Source organism: Parus major, chromosome 3, assembly GCF_001522545.3.
Source record: "Parus major isolate Abel chromosome 3, Parus_major1.1, whole genome shotgun sequence".
Taxonomy (NCBI): domain Eukaryota; kingdom Metazoa; phylum Chordata; class Aves; order Passeriformes; family Paridae; genus Parus; species Parus major.
In genome coordinates, this window is record NC_031770.1 from 69,165,105 (window position 1) to 69,184,008 (window position 18,904).

Sequence of the window (18,904 nt, forward strand, 5' to 3'; positions counted from 1 at the left end):
CCTGCCTGCCTGCCTCCCTCCCTCCCTCCCTCACCTGACATGCCTGTCCTCCCAACCATCCTGGCTTCCTGATAGGAGGTGTTCCAGGTGGTAACTCTGTGGAAGAGCTGAAGGAGAGGCAACTGCTGTTAGAGCTGCATGTTGGAGCCCAGAGGAGGAACAGGAACAATTTAGGATGGTCCAAAGGATAGGAAGTAAAGGCAGAGGGTTGAAAGAAAAGAGTCAGTCAGTGCTCCTGTGGAGGGGTTTCATGAGGGTGGTAGCAGAGGCTTTAGCATTCAGACCCTTTAAGGCTAGATCAGAGGAAACTAGTAAAATGTACACTAAGAAGCAAATCCTGGCAGGAAGAAAAATAAGAGATGGATGGAAGAGAGAAAATTCAGCTGTGATGTATTTTGCCTGGACTCTATAGAATTGGCAGAATTGGATAAATTGAACTTTCTGACCTTTAAATTGTGAGATTACTGTTTGCTAACTCACAAATGAAGACTCTCCTTCTCTTCCTTTAAGTTTATGAAATTGTATGTCTTTGTGGATGCTAAGCAATGGAGCTGTAAGCAGAGACATCCCTTCAGCAGCCAGCCCAAGGGAAATTCTCCTTCCCACATTCTGCTGGGCTGTTTTACCTTCACTGACTTGAGGGGGTGCAATAAAGTTCATTCCTTTTGAAAAGTTACCCCTGGGGAGGAGGGTAGGATTTCTGCTCTCAGCAGTGAATAAGGAAAAGCCCAAAGGTGCTTTTTGCCTTCAGCCCAAGATGTGCTCAGTGCCATGGCACAGACACTGACAGCGCTGGGCATTGCCTGGGCTGCAGCCATGGAGGGTAGAAAAGAGAGCCAAGCTATCAAATAGAATTTAAGGCTGCTTTATTTCTCCATATCAAAGGGTATGCATAAGGAAAGTGGATGAAATGATGGGTATAAATGCATGAAGCATGATGGATGAGATCATATCCACTACAGAAAAGCATACCCCTGGGTATATGCATTTAATTCAAGCTTTACAAGCAGAGTCATGTGGAGGAAGCACAGACACTTTCAGAGCCCTAGTCAGGTAAATCATGTGATTGTTACTCTATTTTAGCTCCAGATCTAGTTTTAACTTTGTTTTAGCGGTTAATACATTTCCCTAGAGCTATATGATTCCTTTAGGAGATATCTGAAGCGAATAGTCCAGGCATTTTTTTTTAAATAGCTTAAACTAAAGCTGAAACAGGAATTTCCATTCCTAAACTTTTAAAATATTGATCCAAATACCTGTGATCCAATATACCAGTATTTCAAGCAGTCAGGTGAGCAGGCCACAATCCAGAAAAATGATGATGGGAGACCTATCCAAGTGCTGCAAGCATAAGCCAAAATGACTCACCTGGTTTTTCAAAGTTACAAGTGGGGAAAAAAAAAGTGAACCTCAAGATCCAGCACTTATTAAGTAAAAGATAAAAGAATAAAGTTTTTGGAAGAAAAGAGAACTTTTGATTGTGAATCTGGATGAGAGGGCACTTGCTTCTTGGGCTGCCTGGTATGTGGTTCCAGGGGCAAGGCCTGGACTTGCACCTCCATGGCAGGAAGCAGAGACAACTGAGAGTGGGGAAATGGAATATGGTATTTAGGCTGTTTCAATATGACAGGTTTCAAACAAGATTCAGAATATTTTTCACGGGACATTTCTGATTTTTGCTTGGATGTTCTTCAGTTTTTCAGCTCAGTTTCACCCTCCTCATGTTGCTCTCTTTTTTAGACTTTTATCGTCATCCCTCCCTCATCTGTCTTTATCTACCTTCTGTTTCTTTCTATCCTTCCCCAGTTCACTACAAAACAAATGGAAACTCACACCCAGTGGCATTTCCATGGAAATAAAACATCCACTGTTTTTACTTAAAAAGTCTCGGCCACTGTTTAATCAACAGCACTCCCCAGTTCCTTAGGATTTATTTGTTTGCAGTAATTATACAGAGTGCATCAAAATGCCTTTTGGAAAGTAGTAACACACAGCATCTGCCTGAAGAACATTAATCTGTTGGCAAAATGAGTGCAAAGCAGGGGATTAAAGCAATTAAGAGAAGCAATTGTTGTTGGTGGTGTGCAGCTTGGTGTTTCTGCTGTCCATGGGCAGTGAGCAAGGTAAGGGTGCAAGGCAAGGAGCTGCACCACCAGCAGCTGGACAAGAGAAGTACATCCTCTGACTGAAAAAAAACCTGCAAATGGTGGCGTGGGGAATCAGGGAATTTATGGAGGGCTTGTTCATGGAAGAGAAAAGGTTACAGAAGTGACATAAACAGAAAAGGTGGCAGTGGCTTGATGGTTTTCATCAGAGAAGCTGGATGGAAGGAAAATGAAGGGAGGCTGGGGATGAGTCCTAGGATAGGGTCCCAGGCAAGCCCAGCTCCCCAGCAGCATGGCACAGTGACGTGGAGGGATCTGTAGGGTCATGGAAAGAGGAGGGGATAAAAAGGCTCAGCAAAGGGGAATTGGTGAGTTCCTAGCTGCTGGGATTGAGGTCAGCTAGGGATATCAGAAACAGAACCAGAGAAGACAGAAAAAGAGGTTTTTTGAAGAGGAAATAAGACTTCAGGGCTCATATATGTTGCACTTATATGGCAGAAGAAAAATCAGAAAGTTCAGCAGAGCAGCAGCACCGGGAGAAATGAAACAAAGACTTTATATAAGATCTTATACCTGCATACAAACACATGCACGGGCTCATGTTTTATAGGTACTATTCTACCTAATTTCTGGATGGTATTATTATATTTATTAATGAGCAAACACAGCTTATTTTGAAGTCACTGCTATTTCTGTAGACATCTCACTTCTTGTACCTCAAATTATTTGTTTTTCCAACAATAAAAAAAATACAGTTAAATATTTTAAGCCAGTTCTAAGTGATATGGTTCAGGGACATTCACCATGGTGGTAGCAAAACAGAAATGCACTAAGTACTTCATCTGCAGAGAGTCCCCAGTATAATACCTTGAAATTTTCAAATAGTGCCGTCATTTTCATTTAATCTGTTCTGTATACAGCTTTTTGTGACTTCTATCAATGCTGATTTATTGGGATATGGAGTGTATTATAAACTACCTTGACAGAGAAACCCCTCTAGCTACTGCTAGAAGCTGGAAACTGAGATCAATCGCAGCCTCTCCCATCTCCCTCTGCCATTGCAGAACCATTGCTGTGCTGAGACACAAAACTATACAACCCTGATAAATCTTCTTTTCATGATGTACACTTTGGTATAACATAAAGGCAAGTGAGAAGGGAAGAGGAAGGAGGAGCAGGTTTGAAATCAGGTGGAAGAGACCAAAAGAAGACTTTTTCTACAGCCTAGATCCCTGTGTCATTGAAATCCCTTTGCCTTCACTCGTGCATATGCCTAAACAATTTGCCTGTGCTGTAACATAGGAGTAAAACCTCTCTGTTGTAACAAAATACATTTACTCATTCCTCCACAAGCACTTTAAAAATGGAAAATATTCTTCAATGGGTTATTTATTCACACGAGCACCTTTTATTATTAAATCTAATATATTTGTCAGCAGCTAGCTTTTGAATTTACTCTACCTTTTTATTCAGTTTGGACAATAAAACCATGTTGATCTGTTCCCAGCTGGTTTCATTCCCTGGTTCTACTGCATTAAACACAATGTGGCTGTTGTCTGGCTGCAAACACTCAAGGGAAATTGTTTAAATAATGAAAAAAAAATTGCTTATGTTGAAGACCTAATCAGGACAACACTGGATTTTGGAAAAATTTTCTAAAAAATTTAGATTCTTGATGTTAACTGACTGGCAGCTTCTCCTTGGGGGACTCAGCATTTCAGTTACTGCAAAATATTTTCTAGCAGCTAGGACACAGCTAGATGATACATGGTGCAGTAAAGCCTCAGACTAAACCCTGGAGAATTCATTGCAGGTTTTATCTCAACAGTGTGACCACAGTTTCAGTGTTCATAATATCTGCATTCACCAGTGAATGAGGCATATTTACATTTTCCTGTTCTGACTGACTACTAAGCCCCCCTTTTTTTCCCCTGTGGATGCAACTGCGTGTTCCTACAACCCATAGACTAAAAACCACAGGCGTGACAGCCCTGGCCCGCTGCTGGCGGATGCCCTGGGCTGCCTGCTCTCTTGCTGCCTCTCTGCAGCAGCCTCAGGGATGCTGTGCCTCCTTGGGGAGGTGTCTCCATGCCACTCTGCCTTGGCAGGCAGTGAGCAGCTGGGCTCTGCTGCCACAAACCAGATGTCTCTCCCTGTAATGTTTTCCTTGTCCAGCCAAACCGTGGCAGCCAAGGGGTGGTGTGGAAAAGGCCTGGTCCTTGCCCAGCTGCACAGGGGGCAGATGCACGCAGCAGAGAGCGGTGTTGACATGGTAAAGAAACATCTGCTAAAGGGTGACATCATCATATTCTCATTGTGCTGCACGTCTGGACGGGCAGTGGAGCTAAAAGGAGTGGGCTGGTGCTGTAATCCCAGAGTAAATCACAGCAGCCAGAGCTGGAAAGTCTTAATCTATCACAGGAGACTCTTATCTTTAGATACATGTATGCAGGCTCAAACTGCAGGGAAGATAAGGGCCGTGGTACATTCCTGACTGGACAGAAATGTGTGAGGCTGTTTGGAAGGCATGGAAAAATTTCTTTTAAAATCTTTTGTGAGTTGATGTTTAAAACAGAAGATAGAAGTTTGGAGCCAAGGCATGTCTTTCACAATCTTAAATACTGTTTACACCTTTCTGCTCTCTCCCTCTCTGGTTTATGCTAGATTGAATTGATGGTTAAACTCATCTAAAGGATTTCATCCTGCATTTCAGCATTTGCTTTTTGTTTTCCCCTGCTTCTATTTTTTCTTTCATGAAGGCTGAGGTGCAGGGTTTCTAAGCTGCTGTTTTAACTGTCCCCTCCCTTTCCCTCCCACCCACCGCTCCCCAGCAGGGCAAGTGCCATCCTTGTGCAGGGAGCAGGAGCCAGGCTCAGGAGCTATAAATACAGGCAAAGATAAAGCTATACAAAGGAGGAGCCTCTCGATAGGATTTTGACACTGTGGCTGGCTCCTCTCAAAATGACTGGGAGATGAAAAAAGGCTGTCCCTGGCTGGGAGAAAGGAGAGGTCTGAGGAAGCTATGATATCATGCTGCTTAAAATATGGAGTTCACATCTGGTCAACCCATTATAGACAATATATGGTAGCACTTTAAAAGGTACAGGGAAGGGTCAGAGGGCAAAGCCCATCACTAAATGATATGAGGAATAGGAGACGACACAAAAAAAGGAATAGTGGGGGCAGAGAAAAGAAAGACAGAAATAAATCTGTATTGACTGCGAGGAAAAGAAGTTAATGGGGAATTTAATTAAAGCAAATACAAATGATTGAGCATTGCAGGTGGTAAAGTAAAAGGTTATGAAATGACATTAAAATATTGTCCTAGAAGAGAGAGCAGCTGTCCTGGGAAGCTATTGATGTGTAAAAGAGAAACTCCTTGGCTTGGGGATAAGTGTCCAGCATGTTCAGAGCAGAGGGTGTCCAGCAATGCCCCATGCAGCCTTTACCCAGATGGAGTCACTTCATGGCATTGCAGGAAATGGCCTGTTAACTGGGAAAAGGGATTCTGGTCCCACTTCACTGCCCTGAGCTCAGGCTCTGCTGTCCAAGCAGCAATTGGGGGATGAACCCAGAAAAATGCATGGGTTGGATCAATGAAAGTGTGAGATGGGTGGAAAGGAAGCAGGCTGGGGAGAAAATGGTTATGAAAATCATAGGGTGGGAGGAGAGAAAGCAGAAAAAAGAGATAGGGAAATAACTGGCAAAATGGAGAAAGGGTGATATAGGTGCAGGAAAGTGGGGTTAGAGCAAGGTCGAGATACTGGTAATAAGACAGAAGAGAAGTAGGAAGAGGTGACAGGGAAGAACAGAGGGAGAAGCATGTGAGGGGTATAAGGGAATGGAGCCTGAGAGAGGGAAAGAAAGATGTAACATGAGCAGTGATGTGGGAGCAGCAGGCAGCTGGTGAGGAAAGTGGCACAAGACTTGTTTGGCCTGGGAGAAGAGAAGGCAGAATAGAGTGTCTCTGGAGTGTACAAGGAGATTTTGCCTTTAGAAGAAATTCTAACAAAGTTTGGGCTTTTTTTTAAGATGTAGAAGAAAAAGTAAGTGATTAGATCTGCTCAGGAAAAGGTCAGCTAGGGATCATCTTTCCTGTGTATATACTATTCTTCATTTCCTGCTTGACTTGAAATTGATTTTCATTTGCTTTCCTAATGTACAATGAGAGCCAATTCTTTTGTCCTTCTGGAGTCTCTATTCCCAGATGCCACCAAAGGCCCAGTGTTTTTGTTCTGCATTCACATGTGCAGTATGCATCTGTGTGGCACTCCACAGCGGCAAATGGGTACTGCTGGGGCAAAGAACTCGATGTATTGCAGGAGTGAGAGACAAAACAAAGTGTTTTCCTTTGTCCTAATGGAGAACTGAGGTCCAGAGATGACAGATAACCTGACCAAGGTCACACCAGAGGTTTGCAGCACAGCTGGGATGTAACCTGCAGATTCTCAGGCTCTTTTAACTCCCAACTGACCTATCTTCAGGAATTTGGCTAGGAATCTTAAAGACTTACTTTCAAGAAGCTCAGCTAAAGAAATGTGCATGTTTAAATTGTGAAGGCAATTGTGGCTTTTTTCTCTCCTTCTTTGTCGGATTTTAAGGTATGCTGGATGCAACAGCCTTGGGCTTTTCAATCCAGTTGCCTGTGGACCACTCATGTAAAGGAAAACTATACCAAAATGGCTTAAGCATTTAAGCAGGGTGGTGAGCAGTTGTAACAGAGATACTGTGCTCAGAGCAAAAGCTCAAAGAACCTTTCTCATAAATCCTGCTTTAAAGCAGTGTGTACTAGTTTCTCACTAATACGTGGAACTGACTCCCTACAAAACAAAATATGAAAGCAAGTCAGAATACAGAAGGGCTAAGCTACAGATTGATGAAGTGTTGCATTTTCAACCCCAATAGAGACTTACATTTTCTTCTATTGTCTTAGAAAATATGGGTTTTTTTCCTAATTGGCCAAAGTGGGATTAGAAGCTGTGATGGCCATACACTTTACAACGCCTTCTGGGAGCTTACAAAATGCAGATATTTTCATCTACATCATCACTAGAACCTCAATTCATGCAGCTTCTCTGTGTTACAAACTAAAAAAACCCTGGAAAAATAGGAACACAAAGAGCTTCCACAGGGTTTTTTAGTTTTTGGACAGTGGGCCACTTGAGATGATCCCTGCTCCCCCTGGTCTAATGAAGATATTAATACGAATTTTCAAATTCCCAGAGCACATTCCACTGGGGAATGTTTCACACAGTAACGAATGGAGGCTCCAGCTTGTTCCATGGCAATAGGCATCATTACTTCCATTTTAGAGCCCAAAGCAGAGATGTAGAATAAATTGATCTAGATCAAGAGAAGAGTCCTAGGCAAAGTTAGGAAGATTGACTCCTTCTTGTAGTCTTGTACATAGTTCATGGGTGTCCTTCCACAGGGAGATTATATCTATACATGCCTTATTTCACACAGACTGTTGAGACAGTCTGACATCCATCAAAAAATCCCTGGTGTCTGCTCAAAAATTTTGGAGTAATTTACATCCATGGCAATAAAAGCTGTATGCTGTTTATTTAGCAGGGCTCTTTTAATGTGCTGTTTGTTGTTTTGATAGTCTATGTCTTCTTCATATTGTAATCATATTAAAAGAGCATTCTTTTCCTGGAATAAAGAGGTAATGATTCACAAGAGGCATAATTATTCCATGCAGTGCAGGCAGGATGCTGCAGGAAGAGCCATCTTCTTTATGCATAAGAGGCTTTTATTGCAAGTGTTCTACACAGTAATTAAATTCCTTTGAATGAGGAGGCTTGATTGGATTTTCTTTGGTTTATTTGGGAGGAGTTTGAAAAGCAAGGTATTTAGCTCAATTGCTTTATAATTTTGGCATCTGTTAGAGGTTATGGAGAAAGGTTCAGTGTCTGATTCCCATTTCTCTTATGTGTTACGTTATCTGAACTCCCTTGAATTCAATTGAATTACACCCTATCTGTATTTGTATGAGAATCAAGCTCAGAAATCCCTGGCAGAAAGCAGCAGGACACCTGAATGCTTGCTGTAAGAATCCAAATCATCTAAGGGAAAAAAAACCTTTCTAAAGAAAAGTTACTTGTAGCTGCAAAGGCAAATTCCCAAAAGCGAGGAATTTTCATATTTGCAGCTTTCCTTCAAATCTAATGTTTGCCTTATGGTGAGTCCAGCCTTGGCCCAGAATGGGACAAAATTTTAAAAGACAGAAGCAATAAAATAGAGCAAGGTAACAAAAATCTGTGCTGTGGCCTGACACACAAGCCAAGATGATGGCATGGCACAACTCCTGAGTATTTGAGTTGTTGAAATAAATCATGTTCATTTAATATCAACTACTGTACACAGCTGTCAAGTAATGTTTGCTTTTTTTTTTTTTTTAAGGAAAGGAGTAAGGAAAATGTAAATTGAAAGGAATAGTCTGTTATATAGAGCCTCAAAATCTATTAGCAGTGGAGTTTGTGTCTTATGGCATAAATTACAACATAAATTTTTCTTGTTACTCAGTAAGGCTGCATAATACATTAGGAGGAGCGTGTTGCTTTGGCCAGAAAGTTGATGTGTGACACTATGGGGGAAATTTCACCCTCCTCAGATGTCTCTGGGGGGAGAGTACACATGATGAGGAAAGTGGCCTTTTCAACAGCACAGAAAAATGTCATGGGGAAATGGAAGACACTTCCCCTAATCTAGAGGCTCCCTGCCTGCCAGGTGTTAACATCCAGTGGGAGTGGGAAGTGCAGAGTTGCCAGCAAGATTCTGTGAAGGTTGGGATCTCATGGAGGTTTCCAAGGGCTCTGCTTGTATCCCAGTAGTGATACTGGGGCTGGGCGACAGGAGGGCTGCTTTTGCAGGAAGAATGGCAGTGGGAAAAAGGAGAAGGAAGACCTGTGGCCATCTTTGGCAAAAAAGACAAAAAGACAAAAAAAGGCAAATAAGAAAGACTTGGATATGAGGAGACTGGAAGAGGAAGACAGTGACACGGGCATGGAAGTGTTAGTTCAGACAGCGACAAACCTGAGCTTAAGTTTGAGGGGAAATGGCAAAAAAAATCTGCATACTGCAAACCTGGAGCTAGTCCTCCCTCATGCCTGTGCACGAGACCCTCAAGCATAGGGGAGCATGGAGAGACCTCCAGAGTAGGTCTTGAAGTCAAAATTTGGTTTATTGCCAGGAATCTGAAAAGCAAAGTATTTAGCTCCTACATAGCATGATAATTGCAGTGGAGAGGACAGGAACTGTAGCAATGGTTTGCAGTTGTCTGTGATGTTGGCACGCTTGAACCTGAGTCAGGTCCAAGTGACTCACACATAACACAGAACTGTCCATGATAAACCTTGGGTGTGCTCATCAGTCATCAAGCCTGTATCCTTGTGGGATACCAGGCCTGATGGATGTCTGCAGCTGAGGATGCCTCTGATTAATTTTGGTATTTGCAGCCAGAATGCTTTGGTTTATTACCTTCGTTCCTTCCTACTGGCTGCCAGGCATTTTGAACTTAACAAACTGCCTGTCCTGTTGTTCTCCTCTGCCTCCTTCCTTTCAATCCTCTAGCCTTGGTGTATTGGGGGGAGCACCATGAGGCAAATTGGGCCTGCCAGCCAGTGGCCCAGGACTTTACAGAGAATTATGTTGTAAGCTGACACCAATGACTCATACCAAGACAGTTTCCCTCTTGTGACTCTACTGACTTTGAGTGGTTGTGTTTCCCTTCACTGTTTATTAGTTCTCAGGAAGGATCTCTCCTGGGCCAGCTGTCTGTACAGAAAGTTGAAAACAGAGTTACACTTTGTGACAAAAAAATATAAATGGGAACTTTGGCCAAAAAAATATTATTTTTTTTCAAGGGTTGATTAAGAAAGCTTCTGTTTTACTGATGTTTATTTTGTGTTTGGGCTTCCTGAGCAGAGACAGTTGTACCTGAGGACTACCTGGCTGATGCCCCAAACAGGAAGCAGTACAGTGTGGATCCTGCCGACGCTGCCTTGGGTTCCATGGGCTCCACGTACACCGTGCGTCAGAGTCCTGCAGATGGACACCCTGCCGGGGGCTCCTCTTCCTCCTGTAGCCATCGTCCTGCCCAGATGTCTGCAGGGGGGTCCTCATCTACTGGCCTGCGGCATCAGACCTCCAGCCCAACAAGGAATGGGGCCTATCTTGAAGGAAACAGAAGTGGTAATGTAACACCTTCCATTTTGCAATATGTGCTGCTATGCTGGTGCTGTGCAGGAGTCCTAACTCATTCTCAAATTCCCAAGAAAATTAGTAAGGTGGTTCTGTGATGGAATCCATCCAGACTGCTCCTGCTTCCATTTAGAGGGGGAAATAATAACCTGTGTAAACAAAAAATCAGTCTGCTCACCATTAAGTAAAAAGGTGAATGTTTTCTAATGCTGTTGTTATGTAAACATATGTATTACCTATAATTGTGTGGCAATCACACCTGTTATTATCAGCTCAGACGTGTAGACATTAATATATGAGGCATTCCTCCCAAAGATTTATACTGCCTACAGGCACGTACCTGGTATTTGTGTGACACCAGCTGTGTACAAGAAGTGATGTAGAGCAAACCCAAATATTAGTGCCTACCTTAAAGCATTTTAGCCAAAGGTTTTGCTTCCTAGCTGTGTGCCCATTCTGCCCCTTTAATTATATACCAAGCCAGATTTTGCTTGAAAAATACTTCCCAACAAAACATCGTTTTTTTTAAAATCATTCAGCTCACTGCTCAAGGCTCTTTTATTCTTTAGGAAGCAAAGTCACAAGAAGTTTATCTGCAAATTCAAGAAATGCCATGGGAATCACTGCATTCAATGATTCTTCTTCCCTTTCTTTGTGTTTTTGTTCAGTTACCACTTGCTGGGGCAGTTGCTCTACTCTTCCACTACAGTTTCTATTGGCCATGATTTTTTTCCTTCTAGAAATTACCCAGGTTCATCAGACGAGTTAGCTGTTTCACTGAACTTCAGTTAACTTCGTTTGTATGTTCCAAATTCTCAGTCAACAAGTCTTTATCAGTATTGATGCCAACAGCATCTTCACCCCTTTGTAATTATTCAAACTTCATGTCTGCATATTTCATTCTGACGATAGATCTAACAAAGGAGTTGAATGTCTCAGCCATTTTAAAGTCATTAATTTTTTTTTCCTTCCTCATTTATTAATGGAATCTACTGCCACTCTAGTACTAATTTTTTTTAAATCTTGATATATTTGCAGAAGATTACTGGTTTCCCTAGCCCCTTTGTCTACCATTAGCTCATTACACTTGTCTTTTTGCCCTTGCATTTCCCTTGGAAACTTCAACTGATTCTGCATATTCTTGCTTGGAAGCCATTCCAGAGCCTCTTTCCTGTATCCTTTGCTTAATCTTTGTTTAATTCCTTCACATTCCTCACCTCCCCAACACTTGCACTATTTCTTTTTTCTGAACTTTCACTATTCAATATTTTAGACCATTATTCTTCCAAAATATGTATTACAAGTATTTATCCCTGTACTTGTTCGTTTTATATATTTAGTGGTGTATCCCCACTACCCTCTCTGCCTTCCAAAATTCGTGGCTCAAAGCCAGAATCTACAGAGGTTGTAGATTCATACTTAGCAACCCTCCACAGATTTTTCTTCTCTGAATCACTTGTCTTACTGAATTGTCTTACTTGGCTTACTGAATACTTTGTGCCTTTTCAGAATATACAAAACTTCTGTACATAAGAACGTGTGGTGTGGAGAAAACCCTTGGTATCAGGGGACAGAAATTATGTTCAAGGGACTGAAGCTTAAAATTAGAGCTTCTTAGGATTGTTCAGCTGCATTGTTTTGCCTCTTTGTTTTTGACTTTGAATGTCACTGTTTCCCAGTCTTGGCCAATGTTTTGTGAAACCTCCAAGTAGGAAGCTAAGCTTCAGGAGACATCTCCATCTCTGTTTCCAAGACTTCCCACAAAATCCGCAGTCTTTACAAAATGAAAGGCTGAAATATGGCTCATGCTTTTTTCCAGAGCTGAATCAACAAAAAAGTCATGGAGTGGTCATGCAACAGGCTTTACAGATTCCTGTACTTCTTTGGCTTAAAAGCATTAAAAGCACTTTCAGGAGCAAAGAGGGAGATATTGCTTTTGAACCAGGCATCCATGGCATGAGTAACTCTGAAGCACTCACAAGTTACTTTAAACTGCTACATATAATACCTGGAGTTAACAGAACTCGTCCCAAAGCAGCTTGGTAATTTTCATGTGACAATCTTTTTACACTTGCATAGCCTAGTTCCTCTGAGGTCTCTGGGTCATTTGGCCAGTTCAACAGTAAAAGCTTCCTAAAACAGAAATGTGTGCATTGACCATCATTAAAATGGTTATAGATTCATTGATATTGTTGGTGTTTTCCTAATTTTCCAGGCATTTATTAGCCATCAGTATCACCCATTGTAGATTAGGGTCTACCACACAAACCTATACAGGGTTTGCTGCCACGGTCCCTAACAATCCCCTGTAGCAATCCCCTGTACTCCACCGGGAGCTAACGTCTGTGCCATCACCATCCATCACACTTCCCCTAATCCTCTCAGCTGCTTTCTGGAGACTCCAGCAGTCTCCCACAGGCCATAGCACAAGCTGGCTCCTTTGAGACCAGGCAGTTTTCTGTGCTGTGGTGGGCAACACAGTGACATCCATGAAGTCAAGGTGCCCACACATTCACTACGATATCACTTCAAGCATTAAGACACTGTGATGTTTCCAGTCACAGCCTGGTTTCATCTCGTTCACTATATCCCATAGTGTACCTCTGTAACACTGGAATTGTCACCAGAGTCCTACAAAGCATTACCCATTCCTCCTTAAAATTAGAGATTGTATTAGTCCACAGAAGGAAATCATATTTTCACCCACCATGTTGCTTCCACTTCTACTGGCAATCCCAGACTTTTAAAAACACATTTCTGCAATTTCCCTAGTGCGGCCACGCTGGAGGTTTAATACCGTCTTCACAAATTCTCTCCAGCAAAGAAAGGTCTTTGGAATCTGTGCATGTGTTTTCCTTCTTTCTAGGCATATTTTATATGTTGCTGAATCATAAGTAAGCAAAGATGAGTAAGTGGTGCATGTCAGTCTCTGTTCTTATCCTCTTCGGTTTGTATACTTATGAGGCAGAGATGGGCTCATTAAAAAGAGGAAGAATTTATCTCTGAAACCTCAAACCAATCCTGCTTATTTATGGATAGTTTTGAAAAATAGCTTGCCTTATTTATCATGGTGGGAAAGTATCATGGAAAAAGCCATAATCATAAAACATATCTCAGTGCATAGCAGAGCATGTCTTTCAAGCGGAATGGATGAGATTAAACCTCAAAGCTCTCATTAATGCGATCAGAAGCTTGATGCCTAATTCTCCTTGATTATGCTAAAAAATTCTGAAAAAAAAGATGTAAAAAAAAAAATCTCATTTCAGAAAGCCAGTTGGGGCTGCAAACAGATAAACATGCACTTTCCTGTCATCATTTGCCAAACTGAAGCTTTTAAATTAGGGAAGGAATAGTCAAGGACATCATAAACCTTTCCAAGCCTGCTTACATAACAGACAAAGCCTTTATCCCAAGTATGAAGGATTGTGTGCTCAACCACAATATAATAACCTTAACCTTGCCCTGTAGCTTGTTATTTTTATGGAGATTTTATTATCCAGTATTAGCAGTTAATTATTATCACCTGAGGGTCTTTGTTAAAGAGGCAGTCCTGCTTATTAGTACATATATTTTCTGAAAACATTTGGGGGCATGGGGTTGAAATTCTCTTTCTCCAGAATAATGCTGCAAGCAGCTCATGGGGGGCAGATCCAGCACCTCCCCGAGGCAAAAGAGCTGCTGATGGCATTGTGAGCCTCAGCACTGTATTCAGCAAATACAGTCTGCCTGCTAATTTTTGAGGACATTTCAGTCTGAAAGTTTCAGTGCTTCCAGCGAGCTGCCTTTTTGTTTCCCCTACAAAGGAGAGGCAAAGCAAGAAAAGCCCAGATAAATATTTAATGTCCGTGGCCACGTCTCATGCAGCTGGATGCTGGGCTGCTCCTGCAGCGGCCTGAGGAGCACCTGCAATGTTGCATCCCTGCACAGTGCGTGCCATGCTGTCAGCGGGAGCAGCTGCCACACTGCTGGGACAGGGACTCTTCTGTGACACCTTGCAAGGTGGAGAACACCAGCCAGGTGCTGCCCGAGCTGTCCTGCCAGCGCCGGCCAGGTGTGCTGAGCCTGATCTTCTTTGCAGAGTTCTCTGCTGATCATGGCTTGTCAACACCCTACCCCACCCTAAATATCTTGTAATTGTGTTATCCCACACGCCTGCTTGTCTGATGTATCTCTTCCTTTTCTGCTTGGTGTGCCCTAGATTTTTAGAAAAATATCTTAAAGTCTTCCTCCTTTCCCTGTTTATAGTGGGGGTGGTTTGTTTTTTAAAATAATTCCCATTTCTCTGCACCTTTGAGGGTCTGCTACTTCTGCTTAGTTTCAGTAGATCTGCTGCTCCTTATTATCTGCTCCAGTGCAATCAGAGAGAACCTTTTAAAATTTCATTCCCACCCCCTTCCCCTGAGGCAAAGAAATCATTTAGGCCTGCAGCAATATTAAAGTTCATCTGTCACTCCCTTTCCACTCTTATCTATCAATGACTGTACTCCCTCTGGGCTCTGTTTGTTTGCCAAGAACATATTTAGGGAGTCTGTTATTTGTCTTTCCTTCTTTTGCAGGTTTAACTCCATTTTAGCATTTTATTTCCTTGTCATGCCTCTGCAGCCATTTGGCTGTTGGCTCTGTCTCCATTCTTCTTCTCAGGAAGGTCCAGAGGTTAGAGATGAGTGACAGAGAGAAGTGTGGGAGTGAAAACTCAGACTGAGACAGGCCACCTCTTTCCCTCAGCTTCACTCAGCTTTTGTCACTGACCTGATAATTCCAGCTGTTTCTGTGTGGGCAATGGTCTTGACTGGGATGCCTGCCTGGAGACATTGCCCTGCTGAGGAACTTCTTTACTGTCCTTCCCCAATATCGTTTGAGGCAAGAGGGGAAAGTGCTTCCCTCTGATTACCTAAATTTCCATATCCCATTCCATTAATTTGACAAATTTTTGCCACCTGTCAAAAACAGGAAATTGGATTTGACCTAGATTATGATCTCTAAAAATAATTATTGGTCGCAAGCACTCCCATCTCTTTGTAATCTGAGTATTCATTATCATCTTGATTAATTCTGATGACAGGATGGCATAGGATACCCAGGAGACATGAGACTTCCTCATTTATCTAATTCTTAGGTTAAGTGTGAATACCTTCAGATATGAAAAAAATGTATAGTACTTGCCCTGCTGCCATCAAACACTTTTGTGCTTAATATAATCTTTCACCGAAGTGATGCTATTGAAAGAAACCCCATGCCTTTGTGTAGACATGAAATGATCTACTTTCTTCTGTAAACTGAGAAATTACACTCAGATGGGTAAACTACAATGTAAAAAAGCCAAATTAATTAATAAAAAAAAATATAAAATATATGGAAAACCAGATTGTTTCCAGATTCATCATCTAAAACCTGATATTTTGCTGTAAACTGGGGGTATCTCAGTTTTCTCAATAATATATAAAGGTAGCTTCGTTCACACAAGTAAATTAACAGACCTTAATTCATTAAAAAGCAGCAGAGAATCCAAAACTTGATACTAGGTAGGTAAATAAAGACAATAAAAAAGCTATTTTAAGAATTAGTATTGACATATAATTCTTGTTTATATATTATGATATTATACTATTCCTTAGGCAGGGATTTGAAAGGGTTATCTTCACCTGCTAGGGTCTGTAAGAGTTCTAGCCATGCAGTCTCTTTAGAAAGGTCATTTATATATTTGTCTTTCAGAAATCACATTTATGCTATTGATTGCTAGATAGCAAAGGAGTGAATAGATTCTTCCTGTCATTTCAACCTTTTCTTCTCATCCCCCTTCCTTTTATTACAGATACTTCCAATACCTGTGAAGGCTCCCAGCTGCACTTGGGGCTCTCTTCTCCCCTTTGCCCTTTCCTGGGCAGGTTGCAGGCAGGAGTCAGTGGGCTGCAGGCTGCCCTTTCTGTTCCCAGTGTAAATCCCAGGCTAAATCCTCTGGGCCCTCCTTACATTTATACAAATTTAAGGGGAAAAAGATGTGCTCCTCAGTAGTGGCACACCTCCCTGACCATGTTACAGCAGTAGCAGAGAAACTTCTGCAGTCTTTTGGTCACAGCCAAACCTTTCTCTCCTTGCTCTATTTTCTGACTAGTTTGCAAAAGCCTGATCTTTTTCCTGACCTTTGGTTTAAGATGGTGTAGTGCCCAATACCTCCACACACCAGCACTCATCCAAACCATTGACAGATCATGAAGGGGAGAAATGCCCCTCCGTCTCCAAGACATGTCTCAGTTCTCCCACTTGTCCCTGACAGAGTTCCTCAATGTTATTGATGATCCAGGGGTTGGCCAAGATTACCCTGTTTGTTTTGCACTCTCTGTCTTCGTTGTTTCATGCCAAAGGCTCCAGATGGTGTCTGTACTGTTGTGTATTGCATTTATTCTGTGAGCGGAGCCCCGGGTCACCTGAGTCCATACAAACACCAGTCTTCGCTGTCTAATTAAAAGGACCTGCAGCTCTTCCTTGTCCTTTGTATCCAGAACAGTGACTTAGCAAATGAGAGTGCAATTATCATGATATTTACATCTCATCTCATTATGAAAACCATCAACTAGATTTGCACATTCATAGCACTGCTGCTTTCTGGAGTCCATTCTGAGTAACTGCAAACACACCTCATTACATTATACTGTAAGATGAGCATGGTGGCAAGGAAAAAAGGACAAATATGCACACAAACCCATTATTGGGTGTCTATGGGCAGAGTCTCAGTTAATATAAATCATCAGAGCTCTGTTGAAGTCAATGGAATGACAACCTACATAAGCCCCAAACCCACCCTGCACATTTATTCATGTGCACTAGGATCGTATTTTGAGTCATGTGTGGGGATTCTCACACATCTCATCTGCCTTTATAAGCTCACTATTTCTCTGGAGAACTTATCCCTTCTCAGCAGTTCTGATTGCTGTTTGGCTACTTGGGGCATTTCTAGGCTCTAGTTTTGGTGTCTTGATCTCCCTCTACATGCACTCTTCTGTTTGATTTCTGGTTTTCTGCAGTGTATACTTGCTTTCCATTAGCACTTCTCTCATTAAAAACTGGGCCTTGACAGAAATAGATGAGCAGATGTGAGCAAGTCACATTTAATGTATCTGTGTGCTGCTGCCTGCTAACACACAGTCTGCTTGGTGTGGATATAAACAAATGGAAACAGCTTTCCTGTATCCTAGTATAATATAGAGCTTGTCATAAAGAAGCAGCGTAAGTGGAGGTACAAATTATATTCAGGTGGAGATTGAGATTTATAATTCTACAGAGACTAAGAATAAAAACATAAAGGCACTTTTCGTTCCAATGTTATTGACTTGATTTAAAGCTACAGCAAGCTGAAGTCACCTCAAATCATTGAGGGGTTATACCATTAAAAAGTCACATGTGCAATGTTCATCTTCCCATGTTTTAGTAACTTTCCAAATTGGCATTCATTGGGGACCATCAGTTTTGTGAGAGACTAAGATTAGGAAGATGCAGACTGAAAACCTTCTGCAGATCTCTAAAACAAGTATGAATATCTGAATGCAAATTAAAAACCCTATTTGCTAAATCCTGATTTTATCCTCTAGCCTTCACATTCAATGGCAAACTCTTTTTTTTGGCACCTAAGAACTTTCTCTCCAGGTGTGAGGGTAGTGTCTTCTTGATCCAAGATCCCTGCTGCTGCAGATCAGACAGCAGGGGCAGCTTGGTTTAAGAACCTGGCAGCTGGCACATCTTTCCTTCTCCAGCAGGGACCTAAGGGTTTCATGTTTTTTAACACAATTCACCAGATGGGATCATGTCTTCCAATAAGCAGTCAGATTGGAAACTTCTGAGAGTCCCCCTTTTTTCCTTATGCTGCCATCTCAGGCCAGTACTTGCATGCACAGATCCAATGTCCAGTGCTGCAGTGAGGCTGCCAAAGCCCTGCACATTCATAATCACAAACTGAGGAAACCTCTGCGTGCCATTGTAATGCACTGTTGTGGGCTTTTTTGTACTGACAGCCTCAAGTCCTTCACCTGAACGACAAGATGCTGGTCGGCCATCAAGCAAGAATCCTTTGACCTGGACAGTGGATGATGTGGTTTGGTTTGTGAAGGATGCAGACCCTCAGGCTTTAGGCCCTCACGTGGAACTCTTCAGAAAACACGTATGTAGAAGTCTACCCTTACCACCTCTAGGTAATTTAAGTCACAAGAGAGCCAGCACATGTCAAACACAGGACCTCAGATGCCTTGGGCTTCCTCAACCAGGTTGAATGCAGGACCTGGAAAGGAATTCAGCACCTCTGGAGGGTTTGGGCTAGAGAAATTTTACATATCTCTTGAGATGGTAGTTAAACACCAGGATGGGCTTTGTGAAAAGGTGAACAATGCCCCAAGCTTGTCAGTGTTAAAGGGGCTTTTGGAAAGTGCCCCTAAAAACACAGTGTAATTTGGTCAGCCCTGAATTCCTCTGGCAGTTGGACTAGATTATTATAGGTCCCTTCCAACTGAAACAGTTCTATTCTATTCTATTCTATTCTATTCTATTCTATTCTATTCTATTCTATTCTATTCTATTCTATTCTATTCTATTCTATTCTATTCTAT

The 18,904-nt window shown here is 42.0% G+C and overlaps 1 protein-coding gene across 1 annotated transcript in view; it reads left to right on the top strand.

Annotated features, from left to right (window-relative positions):
• Positions 1-18,904, top strand: part of SCML4 (Scm polycomb group protein like 4) — a 43,858-nt gene that overhangs the window by 20,191 nt on the left and 4,763 nt on the right. The window contains exons 5-6 of the mRNA XM_015620599.3: positions 10,035-10,301; positions 18,317-18,462. Coding sequence (XP_015476085.2) covers positions 10,035-10,301; positions 18,317-18,462 — 413 coding nt within the window. The remainder of the gene's footprint in view (positions 1-10,034; positions 10,302-18,316; positions 18,463-18,904) is intronic.